Consider the following 22,168-nt stretch of genomic DNA (forward strand, 5'->3'; position numbering starts at 1 on the left):
GTTGTTTCATTTTTCTCATTACAGGTTGAATTTTTCTGCTTCTTTGCGTCCTGGTAGTCTTTTATTGGAAGGCAGGTATTGTGAATTTTAGTTGTTAGTTATTATTACCTATTGCTTATATTCCTACACGTATTCTTAAGTTTTGAAAACTATTTTATTTTTCCAGACTAGCTCTCAAAATGCTTTGTTAGGTGGTGTCAGGGTAGTCTACAATGTATTTTGCTATTGTTGCAATAGTAATCTGAGTTATTTTGCAATGTCACATAAATTATGAGGTTTTCCACTCTGGCTGCTGGTATCACAGATATTTCCTGATTTTGTGTGAAGTCTCATGATTTTTTCCTTCTGCTTCTCCTTGGCTATTATTTTCCCCACACTAGGTACTTTCCTCACACACAGACCCTATTTGGAAATTACATGAAAACTCAAAAGTGATCCTATATTGTTTTCTGAAGTTCTCTTTCTCTTTGCAGTTCTCTCCTCTTCAGTATTCTGTACTTAAACAATAGCCATATTGACGTCTTCAAACTTCTGTCTTGCTGTCTCAAACTAATGGAAATTGCTGGGCTTTGTCTGTATTTCTCATCTTTGACCCATAGACTAGAAAACAAACCTTTAGGCAGTAAGTTAGGGATATCCATGGTCTCAGATTGTTTGTTTTCCCAGGAGTCAATTTTGTGCATTACATGGAAATATATAGAAAGTGTTATTTTGGAGTGCTTCAGTGGTTTAGTTGGGTAAACCTTGACTCTTGTTCTCAACTCATGTCATGATCTCAGGGTCATGGGGTCAAGCCCAGTTTTGGGCTCCATGTTCAGTGCAAAGTCTGCATGGGATCCTGTCTCTCTCTCTGCACCCCCCAAAATAAATAAATAAATAAATAAATAAATAAATAAATAAATAAACAAATAAATAAAATCTATTTTAAAAAGTGTTATTTCATATACTGTTTAGTTTTTTGTTTGTTTTAGGCAAGATATTAGATCTTACCACTTATTATTCCAATGTGTCTGGAAATTTTAGTCCAATTATCTTTTTAAAAATTTAAAACTTAGGAGAATGTCATTTAAATTTCTCTACATATTTATCCTTTTCAGTTACTTTTATTCTTTTTCTATACAAGTGAATTTCTCTTTTTTTTTTTTCATTCCATATTATGGACTTTATCTTTTTGTTTTTGTAGTGGAAGTTTACCAACCATAAATTTGCTCAATTTTTATTTGTTTAAACAGTCCTTCTTGAACCTTAATTTTTGAAGGATTTGTTTCCTACATCTCAGTTTAGTGCTTCTAGACTTTTAGCCATACTCCTCCTTTTTTAAAAGATTTTATGTATTTATTCATGAGGGACAAAGAGAGAGAGAGAGGCAGAGACACAGGCAGAGGGAGAAGCAGGCTCCATGCAGGGGGTCTGATGTGGGACTCGATCCCGGGACTCCGGGATCATGCCCTGAGCTGAAGGCAAATGCTCAACTGCTGAGCCAATCAGGTGTCCCTAGCCATTCTCTTCTTTTGTCTTCTTATCTTCAGTTATTTTAACTCTAGTTCCTCAGTCCATGATCTCTCTTTTATCTATGGCTACTGTAAGACTTTTTTCTATGACAGATTTCCAGTATGGATTATGATATACCTTCTTGTGGTTTTCTCTTGAGTTACTTTGTTTGAGGTTTGCTGGGCTTCTTTACTATTATATATGTTAAACCTTTATTATGTCTCCCTCTTAACTGTCTCAAAGGCCTTTTATGGTCTCTACCTTGTAACATTGCTGTTTCCCAATCAGTTCCTCCAGAAAGATGTTTAAAAATAAAAATCAGGAGGGAGGGGCAAGACGGCGGCAGAGTAGGGTCTCCAAGTCACCTGTCCTCAACAAATTACCTAGAAAACCTTCCAATCATCCTGAAAATCTACGAATTCAGCCTGATATTTAAAGAGAGACCAGCTGGAAAGCTACAGTGAGAAGAGTTCGCACTTCTTTCTTCTTCCTAAATGAGAAGAACACGCAACCAAGAATACTGTATCCAGCAAGGCTCTCATTCAAAATGGAAGGCGAGATAAAGAGCTTCCAAGACAGGCAGGAACTAAAAGAATATGTGACCTCCAAACCAGCACTGTGAGAAATTTTAAGGGGGACTCTTAAAATTCCCCTTAAAGAAGAAGTTCAGTGGAACAATCCACAAAAACAAGGACTGAATAGATATGATGACACTAAACTCATATCTCTCAATAGTAACTCTGAACGTGAACGGGCTTAATGACCCCATCAAAAGGTGCAGGGTTTCAGACTGGATAAAAAAGCAGGACCCATCTATTTGCTGTCTACAAGAGACTCATTTTAGACAGAAGGACACCTACAACCTGAAAATAAAAGGTTGGAGAACCATTTACATTCAACTGGTCCTCAAAAGAAAGCAGGGGTAGCCATCCTTATATCAGATAAACTAAAATTTACCCCGAAGACTGTAGTGAGAGATGAAGAGGGACACTATATCATACTCAAAGGATCTATCCAAGAAGAGGACTTAACAATCCTCAATATATATGCCCCGAATGTGGGAGCTGCCAAATATTTAAACCAATTAATAACCATACTGAAAAAATATTTAGATAATAATACACTTACACTAATACAGTACTTATACAATCTAGCTCTTTCTACCCTCGATAGGTCTTCTAAGCACAAATCTCCAAAGAAACAAGAGCTTTAAATGATACACTGGACCAGATGGATTTCACGGATATCTACAGACCTTTACATCCAAACTCAACTGAATACACATTCTTCTCAAGTGCACATGGAACTTTCTCCAGAATAGACCACATACTGGGTCACAAATCGGGTCTGAACCGATACCAAAAGATTGGGATAGTCCCCTGTATATTCTCAGACCATAATGCCATGAAATTAGAACTTAATCACAACAAGAAGTTTGGAAGGACCACAAACACGTGGAGATTAAGGACCATCCTGCTAAAAGATGAAAAGGTCAACCAGGAAATTAAGGAAAAATTAAAAAGATTCATGGAAACTAATGAGAATGAAGATACAACCATTCAAAATCTTTAGGATGCAGCAAAAGCAGTCCTCAGGGGGAAATACATCGCAATACAAGCATCCATTCAAAAACTGGAAAGAACTCAAATTCAAAAGCTCACCTTACACATAAAGGAACTAGAGAAAAAGCAACAAATAGACCCCACCCCCAGCAGAAGAAGACAGTTAATTAAAATTCGAGCAGAACTCAATGATATCGAGACCAAAAGAACTGTGGAACAGATCAAGAGAACCAGGAGTTGGTTCTTTGAAAGAATTAATAAGATAGATAAACCATTAGCCAACCTTATTAAAAAGAAGAGAGAGAAGACTCAAATTAATAAAATTGTGAATGAGAAAGGAGAGATCACTACCAACACCAAGGAAATACAAACGATTTTAAAAACATATTATGAACAGCTGTACGCCAATAAATTAGGAAATCTAGAAGAAATGGACGCATTCCTGGAAAGCCACAAACTACCAAAACTGGAGCAGGAAGAAATAGAAAACCTGAACAGGCCAATAACCAGGGAGGAAATTGAAGCAGTCATCAGAAACCTCCCAAGACACAAGAGTCCAGGGCCAGATGGCTTCCCAGGGGAATTCTATCAAACGTTTAAAGAAGAAACCATACCTATTCTACTAAAGCTGTTTGGAAAGATAGAAAGAGATGGAGTACTTCCAAATTCGTTCTATGAGGCCAGCATCACCTTAATTCTGAAACCAGACAAAGACCCCACCAAAAAGGAGAATTACAGACCAATATCCCTGATGAACATGGATGCAAAAATTCCCAACAAGATACTAGCCAATAGGACCCAACAACACATTAAGAAAATTATTCACCATGACCAAGTAGGATTTATCCCTGGGACACAAGGCTCGGTCAACACTCGTAAAACCATCAATGTGATTCATCATATCAGCAAGAGAAAAACCAAGAACCATATGATCCTCTCATTAGATGCAGAGAAAGCATTTGACAAAATACAGCATCCATTCCTGATCAAAACCCTTCAGAGTGTTGGGATAGAGGGAACTTTCCTTGACATCTTAAAAGCCATTTACGAAAAGCCCACAGCAAATGTCATTCTCAATGGGGAAGCACTGGGAGCCTTTCCCCTAAGATCAGGAACAAGACAGGGATGTCCACTCTCACCACTACTGTTCAACATAGTTCTGGAAGTCCTCGCCTCAGCAATCAGACAACAAAAAGACATTAAAGGCATTCAAATTGGCAAAGAAGAAGTCAAGCTCTCCCTCTTCACCGATGACATGATACTCTACATAGAAAACCCAAAAACAGCCTGCGCTGTTGGATTCGTGCTCCCGCCCGGCAGCCCCCTCCGCGGAGCCGCCGCCCGAGCCCCTCCGAGCTGCTCCGGGTCCCGCCAAGCGCTGCAGCCCTTAGGGAGCTCGGCGCACTCTCCGGGGCGCAGTTCCTCTGTTACTGTCCCAGGGAGCCCGAGGGCATCCCCGCCTTTCTGGGGATCCTGCTCCAATTCCCCGGGAGGCCTTTCCGCCCGGGAAGGTTGGTGCAGCTCCTGCTCCTCCGGGACGGGGCTCTCCTGTCCTGGGGACACTCGCCCCGGCCTCAGCCCGGCTCCTCGCGGGGCCCCTCCCCCTTGGAGGCCTTTTGTGTCTTTATTTCTTTTTCCCCGTCTTCCTACCTTGATAGAAGCGCGAACTCTTCTCACTGCAGCGTTCCAGCTGGTCTCTCTTTAAATCTCAGGCCGAATTCGTAGATTTTCAGGATGATTGGATGGTTTTCTAGGTAATTTGTTGAGGACAGGTGACTTGGAGACCCTACTCTGCCGCCGTCTTGCCCCCTCCCCCCCCCCCCCCCCCCCCCCCCCCGTCATTTTATATTTCACATGTTAACCTTCACCTCACCTCTTCTCACTCTACTGAGACACTAAACTCCTGCTTTCATTTCCTGGAAAATCCCTTTTACATCACTGAGTTTTCCTTTCTCATTCCTCTATCTTAATATTTTTTCTCTGTCTCTTCATATTCTATATCCACTTTTTTTTTAGAGAGAGAGAGAGATGTTATTCGAGAGTGAGAGCACTAGCAAGAGAGCACAAGCAGGAGGAGCTGCAGAGGGAGAGGAATAAGCAGGCTCCCCACTGTGCAAGGAGCCTGATATGAGGTGGATCCCAGGACCTGAAATCATGACCTGAGCTGAAAGCAGTTGCTTAACCAACTGAGCCACGCAGGTGCACCTATATCCCCATTTCTTAAGTATCAGGTGAAAGGTCATTCCACAGAGTGGCCTTATCTGATTACCCTTCCCCTCCGTGTCCTAATTTTTAAATTTTTTTCTTGCAACAATATTTGCTCATCTCATAGCACTCATTACAATTTTAATTTTTACTTATGTTTATTTGTGTACATTTTGGTATTTGTTTCTCCTCCTCTCTACCCTAGGAGTATAGGCTTCATGCATTCAAGGACTGAGTCTCTCAGATCGTTATTAAACATGGCATGGAACTTAGCAAATGGTAGATGTCCCAAATAATAGTATTGTCCCAGTGAATAATTGAATTACAGTGTGTAATTTCCCATTACTTATTTTAATTTATTTTAAAGAATGCTATAAAGCTTTTTTGAGAATGTCACATAAATGGGATTATAGGTTTCTTCTTTATACTGGCTTTTTTTTTTTACCCAACATAATGCCTTTAAGATTCATTCATAAATCAATAGTTGCTTCCTTTTTATTCCTGAGTACTATTCTGCACTCTGGACGTGGCGATGTGTCTTGTTCTGTCCAGTGGGATAATAGCACAGAGGTGTTTTGTGTTGGAGCTGCCCTTTCTTGCCTCAGACAACCACAAATAAAAGGCCCTGTGGAGAAAACTGAGGTGCCTAGTATGATAGTCAGCTGGCTCCCACTGCCAAATTGCAACCACCAAATATGTGACTGAGGTCATTGTTGATTATCCAGTTTCCAGACTCACTAGATTGTATAGCAGAGATTCTACATGCTGGCCCAGACCAGAGAAAGAACCCACTGGGTTTGTGAGTAAATATAAAATGTTTGTTTTATTTTTTTAAAATTCTTGTTGTTTAAATTGAATAAATTTGGGGATGGTTTGATACAATTTTCTTCTAATTCTCCCTGCCATATCACTAAAGTTCTAGCAATACTTACATTCTTGACTGCTCAATATCCTATAATCCCCTTTATGTCTCCAGCTCTTACTAGTTTCCATTCCTTTCTTTAGTTCTTCAGGCTAAGAGTGGCAAAGACTCCTGCTTCTAGACCCTAGATACTTCATTTAATTCTGCCAGGACTTCTATATATTGCATATTATATTTAAAAATCTCTGCCAAGTGTGTTTTTTCTTTCCTTTTTGAGCTGAATTTGCATACTTCTTGACACATTCTGATTTTAGACTTCATCATTCCATTAAAACCATTCTTATTTATCTCTTATTTTAACTGACTGCCCAAAACTTAGAAAAACTTGCATAAAAGTGGCCTGCCAAGATACTTCACTAAATAAAGGCCTCTGGTTTTAGGAGGAATTATATCATTCCCTTGTAAATAGATCGTGCTAGAAGTAGTTACAACATTAAAGCATATTTTCTCTGTATTACGTATCCAATTACCTACTGAGTATCTCCACTTCAAGTCCTTTGTGTACAATACTTAATCATCATCTTCCCCATATTTGACACATAATGAATGTTTTATGAAATTAATGAATGAACTCCTCTTGGAGTATGTGTCTTTTTACTAGTTCCCTAAGCAAGAAATCTGAGAGACAATGCTTACTGTCCCTTACCTTCAGATGCAGCCAATCGATAGGACTTACTTTAGATACCTTTGAATCCCTTCAATTCTGTCTGTCCAACCCTTGTCTCCCATTGTGGGCATCCACTTTCTCTCCTAAAAAGCAGCATACTTTGTGCGATTCTTTGATACTTCCAAGGATAATTTATAGATAGATGATAGATAGGTGATAGATGATAGATAGATAAATAGAATTTAAGTATATGGGATCCCTGGGTGGCGCAGTGGTTTAGCGCCTGCCTTTGGCCCAGGGCACAATCCTGGAGACCCAGGATCGAATCCCACGTCGGGCTCCCGGTGCATGGTGCCTGCTTCTCCCTCTGCCTGTGTCTCTGCCTCTCTCTCTCTCTCTCTGTGTGTGTGTGTGTGTGTGTGTGACTATCATAAATAAATAAAAATTAAAAAAAAAGAATTTAAGTATATGTAAATATAAATATGTAATATATCCTATACATTTATATCATTAAGAAAATGGTAACATGCTTTGCACATAACTCTACATACTGACTTTTCAGTAATGAAAAAGTAATGAATACTTTATGGAGATATTTCCTATTCTCACATACATAATGCCATGATACCCTTTTTGTCTGTAAAAATTACTTATTGCCTTTTGTGACAACATGGATGGATTTAGAGGGTATTGTGCCAAGTGCAATAAGAGAAAGACAAATACCTCATGATTTCACTACATGTATAATCTAAAAGCCAATACGAATAAACAAAAAGCAGAAAAAAAAAAAAAACAAAAAGCAGAAACACATTCTTAACTCCAAGGAACAGACTTACGTTTGCCAAAGGTGGGTGAGGTGAGGGGATGGGCATAGTGAATGAAGGGGTGCTACAGGATTCCAGTTATGGAATGAATAAGTCATGGGGATAAAAGGCACAGCATAGAGAATATAGCAAATGGTATTTTAATAGTATTGTGTAGTTACAGAGTGTAGCTGCACTTCTAGTGAAGATAACATAACATATTGTACACTTGAATCTAATGTAACATTGAGTGTCAACTATATTTAGATTTTTAAAAATTATCTTTCATGGTTTCTGTGTGCTTAGAATTCAGTAATGGTTTGACTGGGCAGTTCCAGCTTAGGGTGTCTCATTCTCATAATGCTACAGTGAAAGACTGAGCTGGGACTTAATGACACACTTCTATGGCTGGCATTTGGAGCTAGAGGTTGGAGAGAGGCCTCCAATCCTCTCCATGGACTTGCTTGAGTGTCCCCATGATACAGTAAGGGACTTTGACCAGAGCAAGCAGTCTAAAGAGAGCAGATTTTTCTAGGATCAGATCTCAGAGATACCTCCTCATGGTCACTCTTATCATATTCTGTTAGACACAAAAGCCAGCTCTAATTTGGTGTCAAAGGGACAAAAGAAAGGCATGAAAGCCATAAGGTTGACTACCACCCCTGCAATATTTAATTTTGGCAGGAATGGGAGTCAATGGGTGCCTTCCAATGCTATTGCTATGTGTAAAAGTTAGTGTACACCCAGCTCGCTGTACTTCATTTAGGGGGTGATTTGATACTGGCTAATAAGATTCAAAATGCACACATCTTTGCATATATTCTGTGTCCACTGCAGCAGTGTTTGCAATGACAAAAAGAAAAGGGAAAACTAAATATCTGTAAATCAGGGAGTAGGTAAGTAAATTATAGAATACTGTGGAGGAGTTCAAAAGACGTCACAGATTTATGACTGACCATGGAAAGATTTTTGAGGCACATGGTTAAGCAACAAACGAAAGAAAGTACATTTCCTTTTACATAAGAAGAAAACACACTAAAACTGACTTTATGTATTGTGTATAAGGAGTGGATACAGAATCCATGGTAAACCTCTTGAAGGGTAATGTAAACATTTTGGCAGTTATTTCTGAAAATGGTGTAGAGTGGGGGTGGGTGGAGGCAGCACCTTTGTTTGATAATATTTTGTCTTATTTGAATTTTTTACAAAATGTCTTTAAAAACTTAAACATTGGGATCCCTGGGTGGCGCAGCGGTTTGGCGCCTGCCTTTGGCCCAGGGCGCGATCCTGGAGACCCGGGATCGAGTCCCGCGTCGGGCTCCCGGTGCATGGAGCCTGCTTCTCCCTCTGCCTGTGTCTCTGCCTCTCTCTCTCACCGTGTGCCTATCATAAATAAATAAAAAAAAATAAAAAAAAAACTTAAACATTTAAAATTGGTAACAGAATGACAATTTAAGCTATCCTCTTCTAGTAAAGAATATGGGGTTTAGCCTTAGGCTTTATGATATTTATTTCAGCTTTCAGAAGCCCTTTCTGGCTTGTAGATTTCTAATTGCCGCTACAATTTTATTGATCTCAGAGCAAGTCTTTAGAAAATCAAGGGAAGAGGGTAGGGTTTCAACATCCAAGTCTTTCACTTATGGTGTTGTAATGCGTAGGAAATGGCTGTTAGATATACGAGCATTAAAATATTGCCTGCCGGGATCTCTGGGTGGCGCAGCGGTTTAACGCCTGCCTTTGGCCGGGGGCACGATCCTGGAGTCCCGGGATCGAGTCCCAGGTGGGCTCCCTGCATGGAGCCTGCTTCTCCCTCTGCCTGTGTCTCTGACTCTCTCTCTCTCTCTGTGACTATCATAAATAAATAAAAATTAAAAAATATTGCCTCCCACTTAGCCTCAGTTATATCATCTATAAAATATAGATAAAACATAACATTTTACCTATATAACAAAATATACCTGCCATAAAATGCTATTGTGGTCAAATGTGACTTTGAAAGTTGTTGGCACTTTTTAGACATGCGAAAAGGGGCCACTTTAGTTTAGATCCATTCTAAATTTCCTGTAAAAAATAAAGCATTGTTTTTCATAAGTACAGAGGATGTGACTGAATACATACCAATCATGACTGGTGTTGGCATCCTCTTATACTATCCCCAAGAGTAGTTAAGGGAATACTGCCTGGATCAGAGCTATTGACTTATGGGAATGTATTTTCCTCGACTATAAAACCAAAACATACTCTATTGTGTTCAAGGGAAGAAACTCTTTAAACAATTGTTACATGAATATCTAAGCATCCATAACTAGACTAATTTGTCATGAATTTACAATGAATTTATTTTCCAAAATATTGTAACTATATGGTTAGAAAAATCATAGGTTGTAATACCGCCTCAATTTGAACATTCCTATCAAATTATCTATATTCGTGAAACCTAAAACAGCAACCCACATGCAAGTCTACAGTTTCATAACCCAAAACTTAGTTGAAGGCAAGATATATTTCAGTTGAGATATATAATTGAAACTTACCTATGGCATTAATTCCTTGAATTGTTTGGAGGTCATTTATCTTCCCTGAGCCTGAAATTCTTTAGTAAAAAGTAGAGTCTGAGTTAAATTATCTCTAATAACCCTTCCTTTCCCAAAAGGCCATGATAAAGTGTTATTATCTTAATGAAGATAGCCCTCCTTTTATCTGAGCGACTCCTTTTCCTCATAAATTGAACAAATCATCAGATAGTCTCTAATTATATTTTAATAGCTGAAAAGCATTGTATTTTATTGATGTAACAATAATATATTTCAGGAATATGCATTGATGAAGATTTAGATTTTTATATTTAGATTTTTTCAACGTTTTGTTTTTTTTTTTATTGGTGTTCAAATTGCCAACATATAACATAACACCAAGTGCTCACCCCATCAAGTACTGCCCTTAGTGCCCGTCACCCAGTCACCACCACCCCCGCCCACCTCCCTTTCCACACACCTTGTTCGTTTCCCAGAGGTAGGAGTCTCTCATGTTCTGTCTCCCTCTCTGATATTTCCCACTCATTTTCTCTCCTTTCCCCTTTATTCCCTTTCACTATTTTTTATATTCCCCAAATTAATGACACCATATAATGTTTGTCCTTCTCTCATTGACTTATTTCACTCAGCATAATACCCTCCAGTTCCATCCACGGTGAAGCAAATGGTGGGTATTTGTCATTTCTAATGGCTGAGGAATATTCCATTGTATACATAAACCACATCTTCTTTATCCCTTCATCTTTCGATGGACGCCAAGGCTCCTTCCACAGTTTGGCTATTGTGGACACTGCTGCTAGAAACATCGGGGTGCAGGTGTCCCGGCCGATGAGATGAAGATCTCTCAGCATCTTAAAAGCCATCTATGAAAAGCCCACAGCAAATAACATTCTCAATGGGGAAACACTGGGAGCCTTTCCCCTAAGATGAGGAACACGACAGGGATGTCCACTCTCACCACTTCTATTCAACATAGTACTAGAAGTCCTAGCCTCGGCAATCAGACAACAAAAGAAATAAAAGGCATTCAAATTGGCAAAGAAGAAGTCAAACTCTCCCTCTTCACAGATGACATGATACTGTACACAGAAAACCTTCATTAAGATAATAAGCTTTTGCACAGCAAAGGAAAGAGTCAACAAAATTAAAAGACAACCTACAGAATGAGAGAATATTTGCAAATGACCTATCAGATAAAGGGCTAGTATCCAAGAGCTACAAAGAACTTATTAAACTCAATAGCAAAGAAACAACAATTCAATCATGAAATGGGCAAAAGCATGAACAGAAATCTCACAGAGGAAGACATAGACATGGCCAACAAGCACATAAGAAAATGCTCCACATCCCTTGCCATCAGGGAAATACAAATCAAAACCACAATGAGGGATCCCTCAGTGGCTCAGTGGTTTAGCACCTGCCTTTGGCCCAGGGCATGATCCTGGAGTCCCAGGATCGAGTCCCACGTCAGGCTCCCTGCATGGAGCCTGCTTCTCCCTCCTTCTGTGTCTCTGCCTCTCTCTCTCTCTCTCTCTCTCTGACTATCATAAATAAAAATAAAAAATAAAAAAAATAGATTTTTCCTTCTGAGGCTCTCATTTATTTCCCTCACCTTTTCCTCATGATCTTTTAATTGTTTTTCCCTTTTTTCCTCAGCTTCCTTCCTTACCATCAACTTGTCTTCTATGTCACTCACTCTTTCTTCTACCTCATTAACCCTCATCATTAGGACCTCCAGTTTGGATTGCATCTCATTTAATTGATTTTTAATTCCAGCCTGATGAGATCTAAATTCTGCAGTCACCAAGTCTCTTGAATCCTTTATGCTTTTTTCCAGAACCACCAGTAGGTTTATAATTGTGCTTCTGAATTTCCTTTCTGACATCGAATTGTAATCCAAATTCTACAACTCTGTGGGAGAAAGGACTGTTTCTCATTATTTCTTTCGTGGTGAGTTCTTCTTTCTAGTCATTTTGCTCAGTGCAGAGTTGCTAAAAACAAGTTGTACTTGATAGAAGCACAAACTCTTCTCACTGTAGTGTTCCAGCTGTTCTTTTCTTAAATCTCAGGCCAAATTTGTAGGTTTTCAGGATGATTTGAAAGTTATCTAGGTAAGTTGGTGGGGACAGGTGACTTGGGGACCCTACTCTTCTGCCATCTTGTCCCATTCCCTAAAGTTTTATCTTTTTTTTTTTTTTTTTTACTGTTTATAAACATTTTGAATTAAAAAAAAAAATATCACAACCATGAACATTGTTACCGCTAGAGGCCCTCTTGGTTCTCCACATTGATAGTGAGTATGCTCACAAGGGGTTCTCAATGTTTAGTCTTCTGTTAAACAACCATCTTTAAAAGAAGGAAAAAAAAACTCAGCACATTACCACTTAACTTGTTTCAATATTTCTTCACAAATGGTGAAAAATACTAAAGTTCAGACAACATGCTGTGGCCAACATTATAAATATGGAATTATAAATTTAAAACATTTTCCGGTTTAAAAAATAAATTTGTTAGTCAATGCAGCTCTCAGGTTCTCTGCATCTAGTAGGGCCAGTCTCTGGACTCCTGAAGGTGCTTGCCTTTATCCATTTTTCCAGGTCCTCCATGCCTGCCTCTTCTTCCTCCCATCTGTTCCATCAAAGGTCCAGGTGGCCCACCAGGACCGTCTTGTCTTTCTCCACCAAAGCCACCTCGGTCCATGCCCTGGCCACCACGGAAGCCCCCTCTGTCTCCACCGTGGCCACCTCTGAACATCCCATCAGGACCATTGAAGTTCATGAGGCCACCTCTTCCTCCATGCATGCCACCAGGGCCACATCTGCCAGGTCATCCCCCAGGGGTGGGAAGGGTGGTGGAAGGAAGCCTTCAGGCTTCAGGGCCTTACACTGGTTACATTCTGTTATCCAGGCGAAGTTCTGGTTTCCACACCCCGGATTGGTCACTGCCAGTCCCCAGCTCGTGCTGGATGTTTCCTCCTCCGGATGAGTTCCCTCAGGAACCCTGAGGTCCTCTTGGGGGAAAGCCACCTCTGTCTCCTCCACGGCCTCCCATGAGACCCATGGGGCCCCCGGGACCTCCTGAGCCCCCTGGACCTCCACAGAGTCGCAGTGGCATCCCTCTTCCCTAACGGGGAGGCATACCATCTCACATGCTGTTCATCAGAGGCTTCTTCCAAGCTAGGGAAATCTTAAGTTTGCTTCCTTGAAAATCTTTCCCATCAAACCACTCCGTAGCAGCCTTGGCAGTTGGTGGGTCTTCATAGGACACTGTGGCATCACCTTTGGGCTTTCCTGTTTCCTTGTCCAAGTAGATATGGATCATGGGTTGTCCGGTTCTCTTGTTCATCTTAACAACTCTGCACTGCTTAAAGAAGTCAGCTAGATCATCTAGAGTCACATTGTCATTTAAGCCTTACACATAAATTGCATTGTTGTCAGAGTCTTCATCTGGATCTGTGGGTGGGCCTAGATCAAGATCTGGTCCTTCATCCATGGGTCCACCAGGCTTATTGAAGCCACTTCACTCTCCGGCGCTGCCCATTCCACTGCGTCCTCCTCCACACCCACCTCTGCTCATGCCTCCATGATCAAATCCCCCTCTTCCCCTGCCCTAGTTATCAGGGCCACTCATGCTCTAGTTCTCTCCTTGTCCGGAAAATCCTCCAGACTCTTGCCCATAAACACCCATGCTATTGGGGTGGTCCTGTCAGAATGAACTCTGCTGCCTGTAGCAGCTGCTCTGTTGGCTATATTGACTTGGAGCCTGGCTGTAGGATCCAGTTTGGGGGGGCTAATTAGTGGGCGGCTGCTGCCTATAGCTGCTTTGTTGACCATAGCTACTCTGCTGTCCATAGCTGTTCGGCTGCTCACAGGTGTTCTGCTGAGAGTAACTGCTCTGATCATAATTAGTTGGCTGTGTAGAGGAGTAGCTGGTAGGAGGATAAGATGGTTGTGCTGTGACTGGCTGCATGGGGTAGCTCCCAGGTACCTGGGGATAACTGTAGTTATTCTGTCCATATCCTAGGATGGGCTGGTTGTAGCCCCCTGTGCTAGATTGAGGTTGACTAGTCTCAGCAGGTTGCAGATGCGGTGGCTGCTGCCCATAGGCTGGGTATGCAGGCTGAGTGCCATATGCAGACTGAGCTGTATAGGAGGCCTGGGTGGTAGTGACAGTAGCAATGGTGGTATCATAAGCACCAGTGCCGTACTCCTGGACAGGCTAACTATATGCCTGGGGGGCAGGTGGAGTAGTATAACCAGTGGGAGGCTGTCCATAAGAAGTTGTATAGGTGGTCTGCCCATAGGTCGTAGTGGTCTGAGCCTGGGTATAGCTGACATCAGTGAGCTATCCATAGGTTCCATAACTTTGCTGCCCATATGCCTGGGTGGTCTGTGCATATCCTTGAGTCAGTTGGTGGTGTATGCACTGTAGCTCTGCTGAGCTGCAGCTTGGCTATAGATATTGTAATCCGTGGATGCCATTTTCTCTTCTTCCTTCTCATTCCCAAAGTCAAAGTTTTAAATTTTAGTAGCTATTGAAGATTTTCCTTTATGTATTTTACCAATTTAGAGATTTAATAACAATATTTGAGATTTCCTTTTTTGGTAGGGGGAGGTTTAGTTTTCATGTTTTATCAATTTTGTCAACATGATATACTATCAGACTTCTGAATCTTTGCCAGTCATATAGGTAAATGAAAGAATTTTGTTATACTTACACTTGTATTTTTACATGATAGTTTTACTATTCATTAATATGTTCAAGTTTCACTTTCATTATATTAGTAATGAATTCCCTATTCATATACTTTGCTAATTTTTCTACTGCCTTTTTGGGCACTTACCAATACACTTTATTCTTTACAAAATAAAGGTATAACTGGTACAAATAATACTGTTTTTCACATAGTTTCATTTTTAATATTTAATATGCTTTTAAAATAACAACAAAACAAACCCACTATGGAAAATCATGTCAGATATCAGTCCTTTTTTTTAATTTTATGACTTTAGGATTTTTTGGTCCAACTTAATGTGATAGCTTATGTCTGATAACTGAAAACCCAAGTAGATCCAATGGTGAAGAATTTTAAAGTGGAAGAATGTATCTTTGGCAGTACAAAGAATTGAACAAGTCAAATAGCCACTCATAAATTCTCATTTCCCTCTTCCTCCCAGTGCTGTTCTCATTCCCCATCCCCTCCATTTCCCCCATGTCCTTCCCTCTTCCTCAACTAGAATACTCAACTAGTGTTCTCATAGTTGACAATATTGAGGATCAGAATGGCAAAATGACTTGATTTTTCAAGAATGTTATCAGTACTTCTCCATTTTCACCAGCAAGTCAGTTAAAAGCAAAAAAATTCTATCAACAATGTCATGACTGCATTAATGTTTATTGTGAATTTTTAAGTTTTTGACACTGCATAAAAATATATAAAAAGTAGTCAAGTTTAATAGATCATTATCACGTTTGATATTGTATAAATGAACCAAAAACTCTAAATTTCTTGAAATTAGCTGATAAGCATTGTCATGGTTCAAAAAGACTATGTGTTCATATATGAAACTCCAGTTTGCACTAGGATTTAGTATGAAGAGTTAATTTCTATGTGTATAGCCACTAATTTATGTCTTATAATTGAAATACTGAATCCAGAATGATGATAGTTATAAGCCTTCTGTTTTCTGTTAAGCAATTCTTTTCTTCATTATTAAAATACATTTAGTCTTCCTGTTAGAAGGCCTTTTTCATGATGTAAATCACAGGAAGAAATATATAAGAAATATTTGGCTGTCAAATGAAATACTAGTAATAGATTTTTTCATCTTTATTATTATATGTACACAAATTTTACTTTTCTTCTGTTTTTCAATAAATATGACAGGATAGATTTCAGATTTTGTCATCAAATAATTTTTGTCATTTTTTGCATTGATATATTTTAGATACACATGGAACTTTTAAACTTTTTCTGTGAATAACAAAGAATTCATTGTAACAAATTATTTCTACTTAAAAATAAGTAAACTTAGATAATAAATATACAGACATTCTGCAACTTATGATGGTTTGACTTAAAATTTTTTTACTTTATGATAGGGTGAAAATGATAAGGATTCAGTAGAAACTGTACTTTGAATTTTGATCATGCCTCGGCTAATGATATGTGGTACAATATTCTTGCATGATGCTGGGCACCCACAGTTCCCAGTCAGCCACATGATCATGAGGATAAACATCCAATATGTTCACCACCATTTTGTACCCATACAGTCTGTTATTTACTTTCAGTATAGTATTCAATAAATTACGTGAGATGTGAATACTTTATTATAAAAGGCTTTGTGTTAGATGATTTTGCCCAATTGTAGGCTAATGTAAGCACATTTAAGGTAGTTTAGACTAAGTTTTTATTTCCAGTAGCTTAGATGTATTAAATGCATTTTCACCTTATGATATTTCAACTTACAATGGAAGGATGTAGAACCATCATACTTCAAGGAAAGTCTGCATACACTGTTGATAGCATTAAATATGTAGAAAAAGCTTTATAATGAGTATAAGTGCATATAAAATGATCTAAAGCAAGATAAAAATAGTATATAGGGAAGATTATAAATAACTAAATACAACTGACCCTTGAACAATGCAGGTCTTAGAGACATCAACCACCACACAGTTGAAAATCCAGGTATAACTTTTGACTCCCCCCAATTTAACTACTAATAGCCTACTATTGATTGGAAGCCTTACTATTAACATAACAGTCAATTAGCACATATTTTATATGTTATATATATTATATACTGTATTCTTATAATAAAGTAAGCTCAAAATAAAGAATAATAAGGAAGATAAAAATAAATTTACAGTATTATACTGTATTTATATAAAAAATGCACTTAAGTGAACCCATACAGTTCAAATCCATGTTGTTCAGGCATTGACTGTATATCCAACCAAATTATAAATTACTAAAATATTCAATACAGAAAGAAAAGATAAGCTAACAAATACATTAATGAGGTGAAATCTATGTTGTAAGACATATTTCTTTTTACTATGTCTTTTTCCCCCTATATATGGGGAAAATGTTATTAATAAGTTGAAGGTATCAGAAACTCAACTTGCTTATATATTTTGATTGCAAGGTATAGAAATGTCATGTGTTCACTTGAAAAGAATCACGAATTTAGTGTCATGTGTAGCATTTTATGTAGATTAGAATCTTGAAATTGTAAAATATTTTTAAAGTATTATTAAATATTTTCAAGAGCATTTATACTTAGAATTATAAGCAATGACAGATGGGTTAAAATTATACCTAAATCATGACTGATTTTACACAATTCCCTTGCACTTAGGACAAAAATCCAATTCCATAACTCAATAACTCATAACTAGCAAAAATAATTGGCTTGATGTTGTGATCCAGTAGAGACTCTTCATTCTCATTCAATATTATATTCATTCATGATGATCCCTAGTTTTTCCAGGAGTTTACATGATGGTTTCTCAGCCTTCGCATGGCTGATTTAACATCCTCATTCCTTAGAGAGTAGATGATGGGATTCAACAAGGGTGTACAGACAGTGTAGAATACAGAAAGGAACTTATCCACAGAAAGTCTGCTAAAAGGCCATATATAGAAGTAAATGCAAGGCCCAAAGAAAAGAATCACTACTGTGATGTGAGCAGTTAATGTAGAAAGTGCCTTGGATGACCCACTAGAGGACCGGTGACGAACAGTAACCAAAATTATGGTGTAGGAAATAACTAAAGCTAGAAAACAGCCCAATGATATCAGGCCACTGTTAGTTAGGGTCATAATTTCCATTTCATAAGTATCCATACAAGCCAGCTCTATCACCAGGGGAAGGTCACAAAAGAAGCTATTTACCTCATTGGGGCCACAGAATGGCAGATCCACTGTAAAAGCCAAGTGACTTATAGAATGAAGAATACCCACAGCCCAGGAAATAAACACAAAAATTATACATAGGCTCCGATTCATAATTGTGCTATAGTGTAGAGGCCTACAGATGGCTATAAATCTATCATATGCCATAGCAACAAGCAGCAGCATCTCACTCCCAACAAAACTATGAAGAAGGAATATCTGGGCCATACAGCCTTCAAAAGAGATAGTCTTATGTTCAACAAAGAAGTCCATAAGCATCTTGGGGGTGGCAAAATTAGATTGGCAGATATCAATGAAAGAAAGGTTACCAAGCAGAAAATACATAGGAGAGTTCAAATGGGAATCAGAGGAAATTATAACAATGATCATAATGTTGCCCAGCACTGATGTCACATACACTAAAGAAAAGATGGCAAAAAAGAAAAGCTGAAGTTCCCAAGAATTAGAAAGTCCCAGAAGCACAAACTCAGACACCACTGATTCATTTGTATGAGCCATGGAGCCAGTCTCCTGTTACCTAAGTAAAAGAAAATCAGGAAAGATCACAACGGTGGTACTATGTCTAGTATATATGCAAAAGAAATATGATAAGATTTCAACTAAAGGTCAATTTAATTTAATGAAATTGTATAATCAATTGACTAACATCTGGACTGCTGTGAAAAGTAGAAGTATGGGAATTGGGGGATGATATGGATACTATCATAATTCAGTAAATAAGATACATGTATTAGAAAATAAAAAATTAAATGCAAAACAAACAAATGTAAGCGATACATTAATATTACAAATATTAGTAAGATGAAAGAAATTACTTCTAAATGGTGAAGCAAGGTGTCCAAACTTAAAAGTTTGGAATTTGCCAGCCAAAACTGAAGAAAAAGCCTATTTCAAGCAAAGGGAATAGCAGGAAGAAAAATACAAAGGTAAAAGTATGAAAGTCATTTTCATGATGCCATGAATTGAATGGCCTGGCTGGAGAAAGGTATGCTAAGGACCAATCAAAACGAAGATGGAAATGATAGATCAGGAGCAAAACACAGTTGTAATTAACACCTTGAAAGGATGGCTAAGTGAACTGCAGCAATATTCTTGAAATTGAAAATCATAAAGTGCTTGACAATGTTTTAAGAAGCTTAGTGGAAGCAGTTTGCCATATTATGAAAATAAGAGGCAATGTTGATACTTTGAAAATTTCTTTAAAAATCAAGAGTGTTTTTTTCATCTAACACTAGTTTATCAGAGTCCACCTCCTGTCACATAAAGATCAATTTCGAATGAACCACCAGTGTGTTTTTTCAGTGCTTTCTGACTCTGCCTTTTGTCTCTTCCTAAACACACCTGACACACCTGGATTTATCAAAATCTCTGTCACCTTTCATAACTCATCCTTTTGGAAATAATCCATATAACTATACATGATGCATTCTGCATGCATAATAGATTTTTAGAAGAGTAAAGTTTAGTGTTTAAATTGCCCCTTGAAATTTTTTTTGTCATTGGACACCATGTGGCCACTTGATCCCAGAAGAAAATTCTATATAACATCTGGGGGTTCAGGAATCATTTTTGACTTTAGTCCTATGTACCTAACAATACACAGTAGGTATTTATTTATCATTATACTGATTCAAGTTTTGTACTCTGTGTTTGTCCATGACATATATAACTAATATAAATATTTAAAGCTTTAAAAGCAAAATTGTACAGGTAAACATAAATCAATTAAAAATATTTAAACTGTTATAAGCTTTCATTATGGTTGTCGAAGCACTAAGTCTTACTCTTTCAATAATTTCCATCTTTGTATTTGAATTATTATATGTAGTTTTAAGAAGAAGGCCAAAATGTAAATGACTGAAGAATATAAACGGATCAATAAGACATGGACTGACTTCCATATGAGTATAGGATTCTTATCTCTCTTTGAAAGAGTTGAGCCAATGCTAGCATTTCTGATCACATATTTATAATGCAAAGGGGAGAGAAGGAGGCAAATAAACATTGAAAGGAAAAAGATTCCTATTTCTAAGATCTAAAATCCTAAAGAATCTACAGTTATTCATTTTTAAAAGATAAGATTAAAATCTCAAATCTAAGAGGTTGACATGAGGGATTTCTTTCAGTGTTCATTGTGTAAAGGCTACCAACTACTATGGTAACTTAGTAAGATCACATTAAAGAGTAAGAGGGACAAAAAGGAGGAGGAGGAAGAAGGGAAAGAGAAAGCATAATGATTAAAACATGTTAGATAAAATTAATGGTACTAATAGAATTTTTAAAGATCTTTATTTTTGGAAAAAAAGATACTCTGAAAATAAAACTTTCTACAAATTCCATCCTTCTAATACCTAATGAATGATAGTTTGTTAGTCTTCATTTTTCAAAATATATAAAACAATTAGAAAATCCTTTCCACACTGATTTCCCATGATTTCTAAATCTAAGTAGACCAGTTTCAACATTCTATCTCATTTTCTTTTTATTAATTAAGATAGGTACACATTAGAAAAGATACCATATATGCCACTTAGTAGTTATGTGACTGACCTTAGAAAATAGAAGTAGATTATTTCTTTAAGGCTGTTTTCATCTCTAAAATTCTAAATGCAGAGGCAGTTATATTATGGAAATATCTGAAGTTTACACAAGTCACTCAACATTTCTTGGGCTATCTATGCACAGAACACCCAGAAGCTTTTCCATTGATGAGACATTCATGTTTTTATCACCAGAAAATTTCAGAGATACAAATATTTTCAGATCATAAAATATACTATAAGAGAATTTCTTCATTCTAATGTAAGACCAAGTCTGATATATAAAAGTTGATGTTACATCAGTACCCATTTAAAATATCTCGATAGAACTCCAAAACCATAAACAGGCATACTTTTTCTTTTCATTATACTATCTTTTAAAGTTGATTACCTATAAGCCTAGCAGTAAAAAACAGTCAAGGGTATCTTTCTTGACTTACTTTCGGTAGCTACTCCTTCTTCATTCCAGGGAAATTCAACAAATATTTGCTAACAAATGGCTAAATATTCTCTGAATGGAAAGCACAAAAGAAGCAAAGAAGGGACAGGTAATTGTTGTACCATACTTCCCTTTGTTTATCATATGCAGAGCTACCCTAAAGTATAGTGGAAAATAGAGAAGTGGAGAGCAAGAATTTGCCTCTTTTAGGTGGAGTTTCCAGTTTGACTGAGAGAACAGTGACCTTTCCTTTGAAATCTTCTGGTTGCTGATTTTGCATCTAGAAGACAATTTACAAATTATCTAGTCCAAACACAGTGATGAAATGCATGTGTAATATTTATACTTTTAATGATTTTTCCCAGTCCTTTAGTTCTTCCTTATTTTCTCCAAATATGGTGTCCTACTATTAGTTTCTAAGCTTCCCACCTTTGCTATGAGTCTTCATACCTAAAATATTTGTGTTATAGTCTCGACAATGCATTTTAACTTGTTCTCTGCACTAAGCTGTGCAGAAGCAAGCCCCTCAGGTTGAGTCCTGAGGTAGTGAGGCTCCTCCTCTGCTCCTGACTATACAGTAATAGTATCCTAAGGTAAGGTAATATAAAGCCTCCATCCTTATTCTAGGAAATAGATTACATTGGAGCAGTGAGAAATCACTCACTGGAGATCTGATGTCATTCTGCAGTGGGAGTAATTAAGTTTTGCAAAATTATCTTTCCAGGAATGGAAAAGGCAAAAAAAATTTTGCCAACTAGTTGGCACATAGAAAAGCAAAATATTATTAGATTTTCACTGACTTCCAGTCAGCAAATACTTTTTCAACCACTGATTTCTGTTAAAATAATCAAACAATCTTACAAACGATCACCTAGGCTCAGAGTGGTTCCTCCCATCACGTGGAACTCACTACTTCCCAAGATAGTTCCATCTATTGTTAAATTGCACAACTGGTTCTACCATTAGTAGTTAAATAGAAAAAATGTATTCTCACTTCAACATGTTGGTTTTGCAGATACTTGAAGGTGCTCTCATTTCTTTTCCATGACAAATCTATTTCTTCTTAAACGTACGTCAACAGTCTTTCCAACTCTATTTTACATAAGTTTTGTAGCTCTTCAAAGGTGATTTAGATGGCAGT

The 22,168-nt window shown here is 37.8% G+C and overlaps 1 protein-coding gene and 1 pseudogene across 1 annotated transcript; both read right to left on the reverse strand.

The window, feature by feature from the left end:
- Positions 1–12,665: 12,665 nt before the first annotated feature.
- LOC140597482 (RNA-binding protein EWS pseudogene) lies at positions 12,666–14,605 on the reverse strand (annotated as a pseudogene).
- Positions 14,606–17,610: 3,005 nt separating this feature from the next.
- Positions 17,611–18,546, reverse strand: LOC140597483 (olfactory receptor 4K1). Its single transcript, XM_072746077.1, has one exon. It carries the CDS (start codon positions 18,544–18,546, stop codon positions 17,611–17,613), a length of 936 nt encoding a protein of 311 aa, XP_072602178.1.
- Between the last annotated feature and the right edge of the window lie 3,622 nt (positions 18,547–22,168).

This window comes from Vulpes vulpes, unplaced genomic scaffold, assembly GCF_048418805.1.
Source record: "Vulpes vulpes isolate BD-2025 unplaced genomic scaffold, VulVul3 u000000715, whole genome shotgun sequence".
NCBI lineage: Eukaryota > Metazoa > Chordata > Mammalia > Carnivora > Canidae > Vulpes > Vulpes vulpes.

Coding starts and splice junctions, on each gene's coding strand:
- LOC140597483 (XM_072746077.1), bottom strand. CDS start 18,546: ATGGCTCATACAAATGAATCAGTGGTGTCTGAGTTTGTGCTTCTGGGA.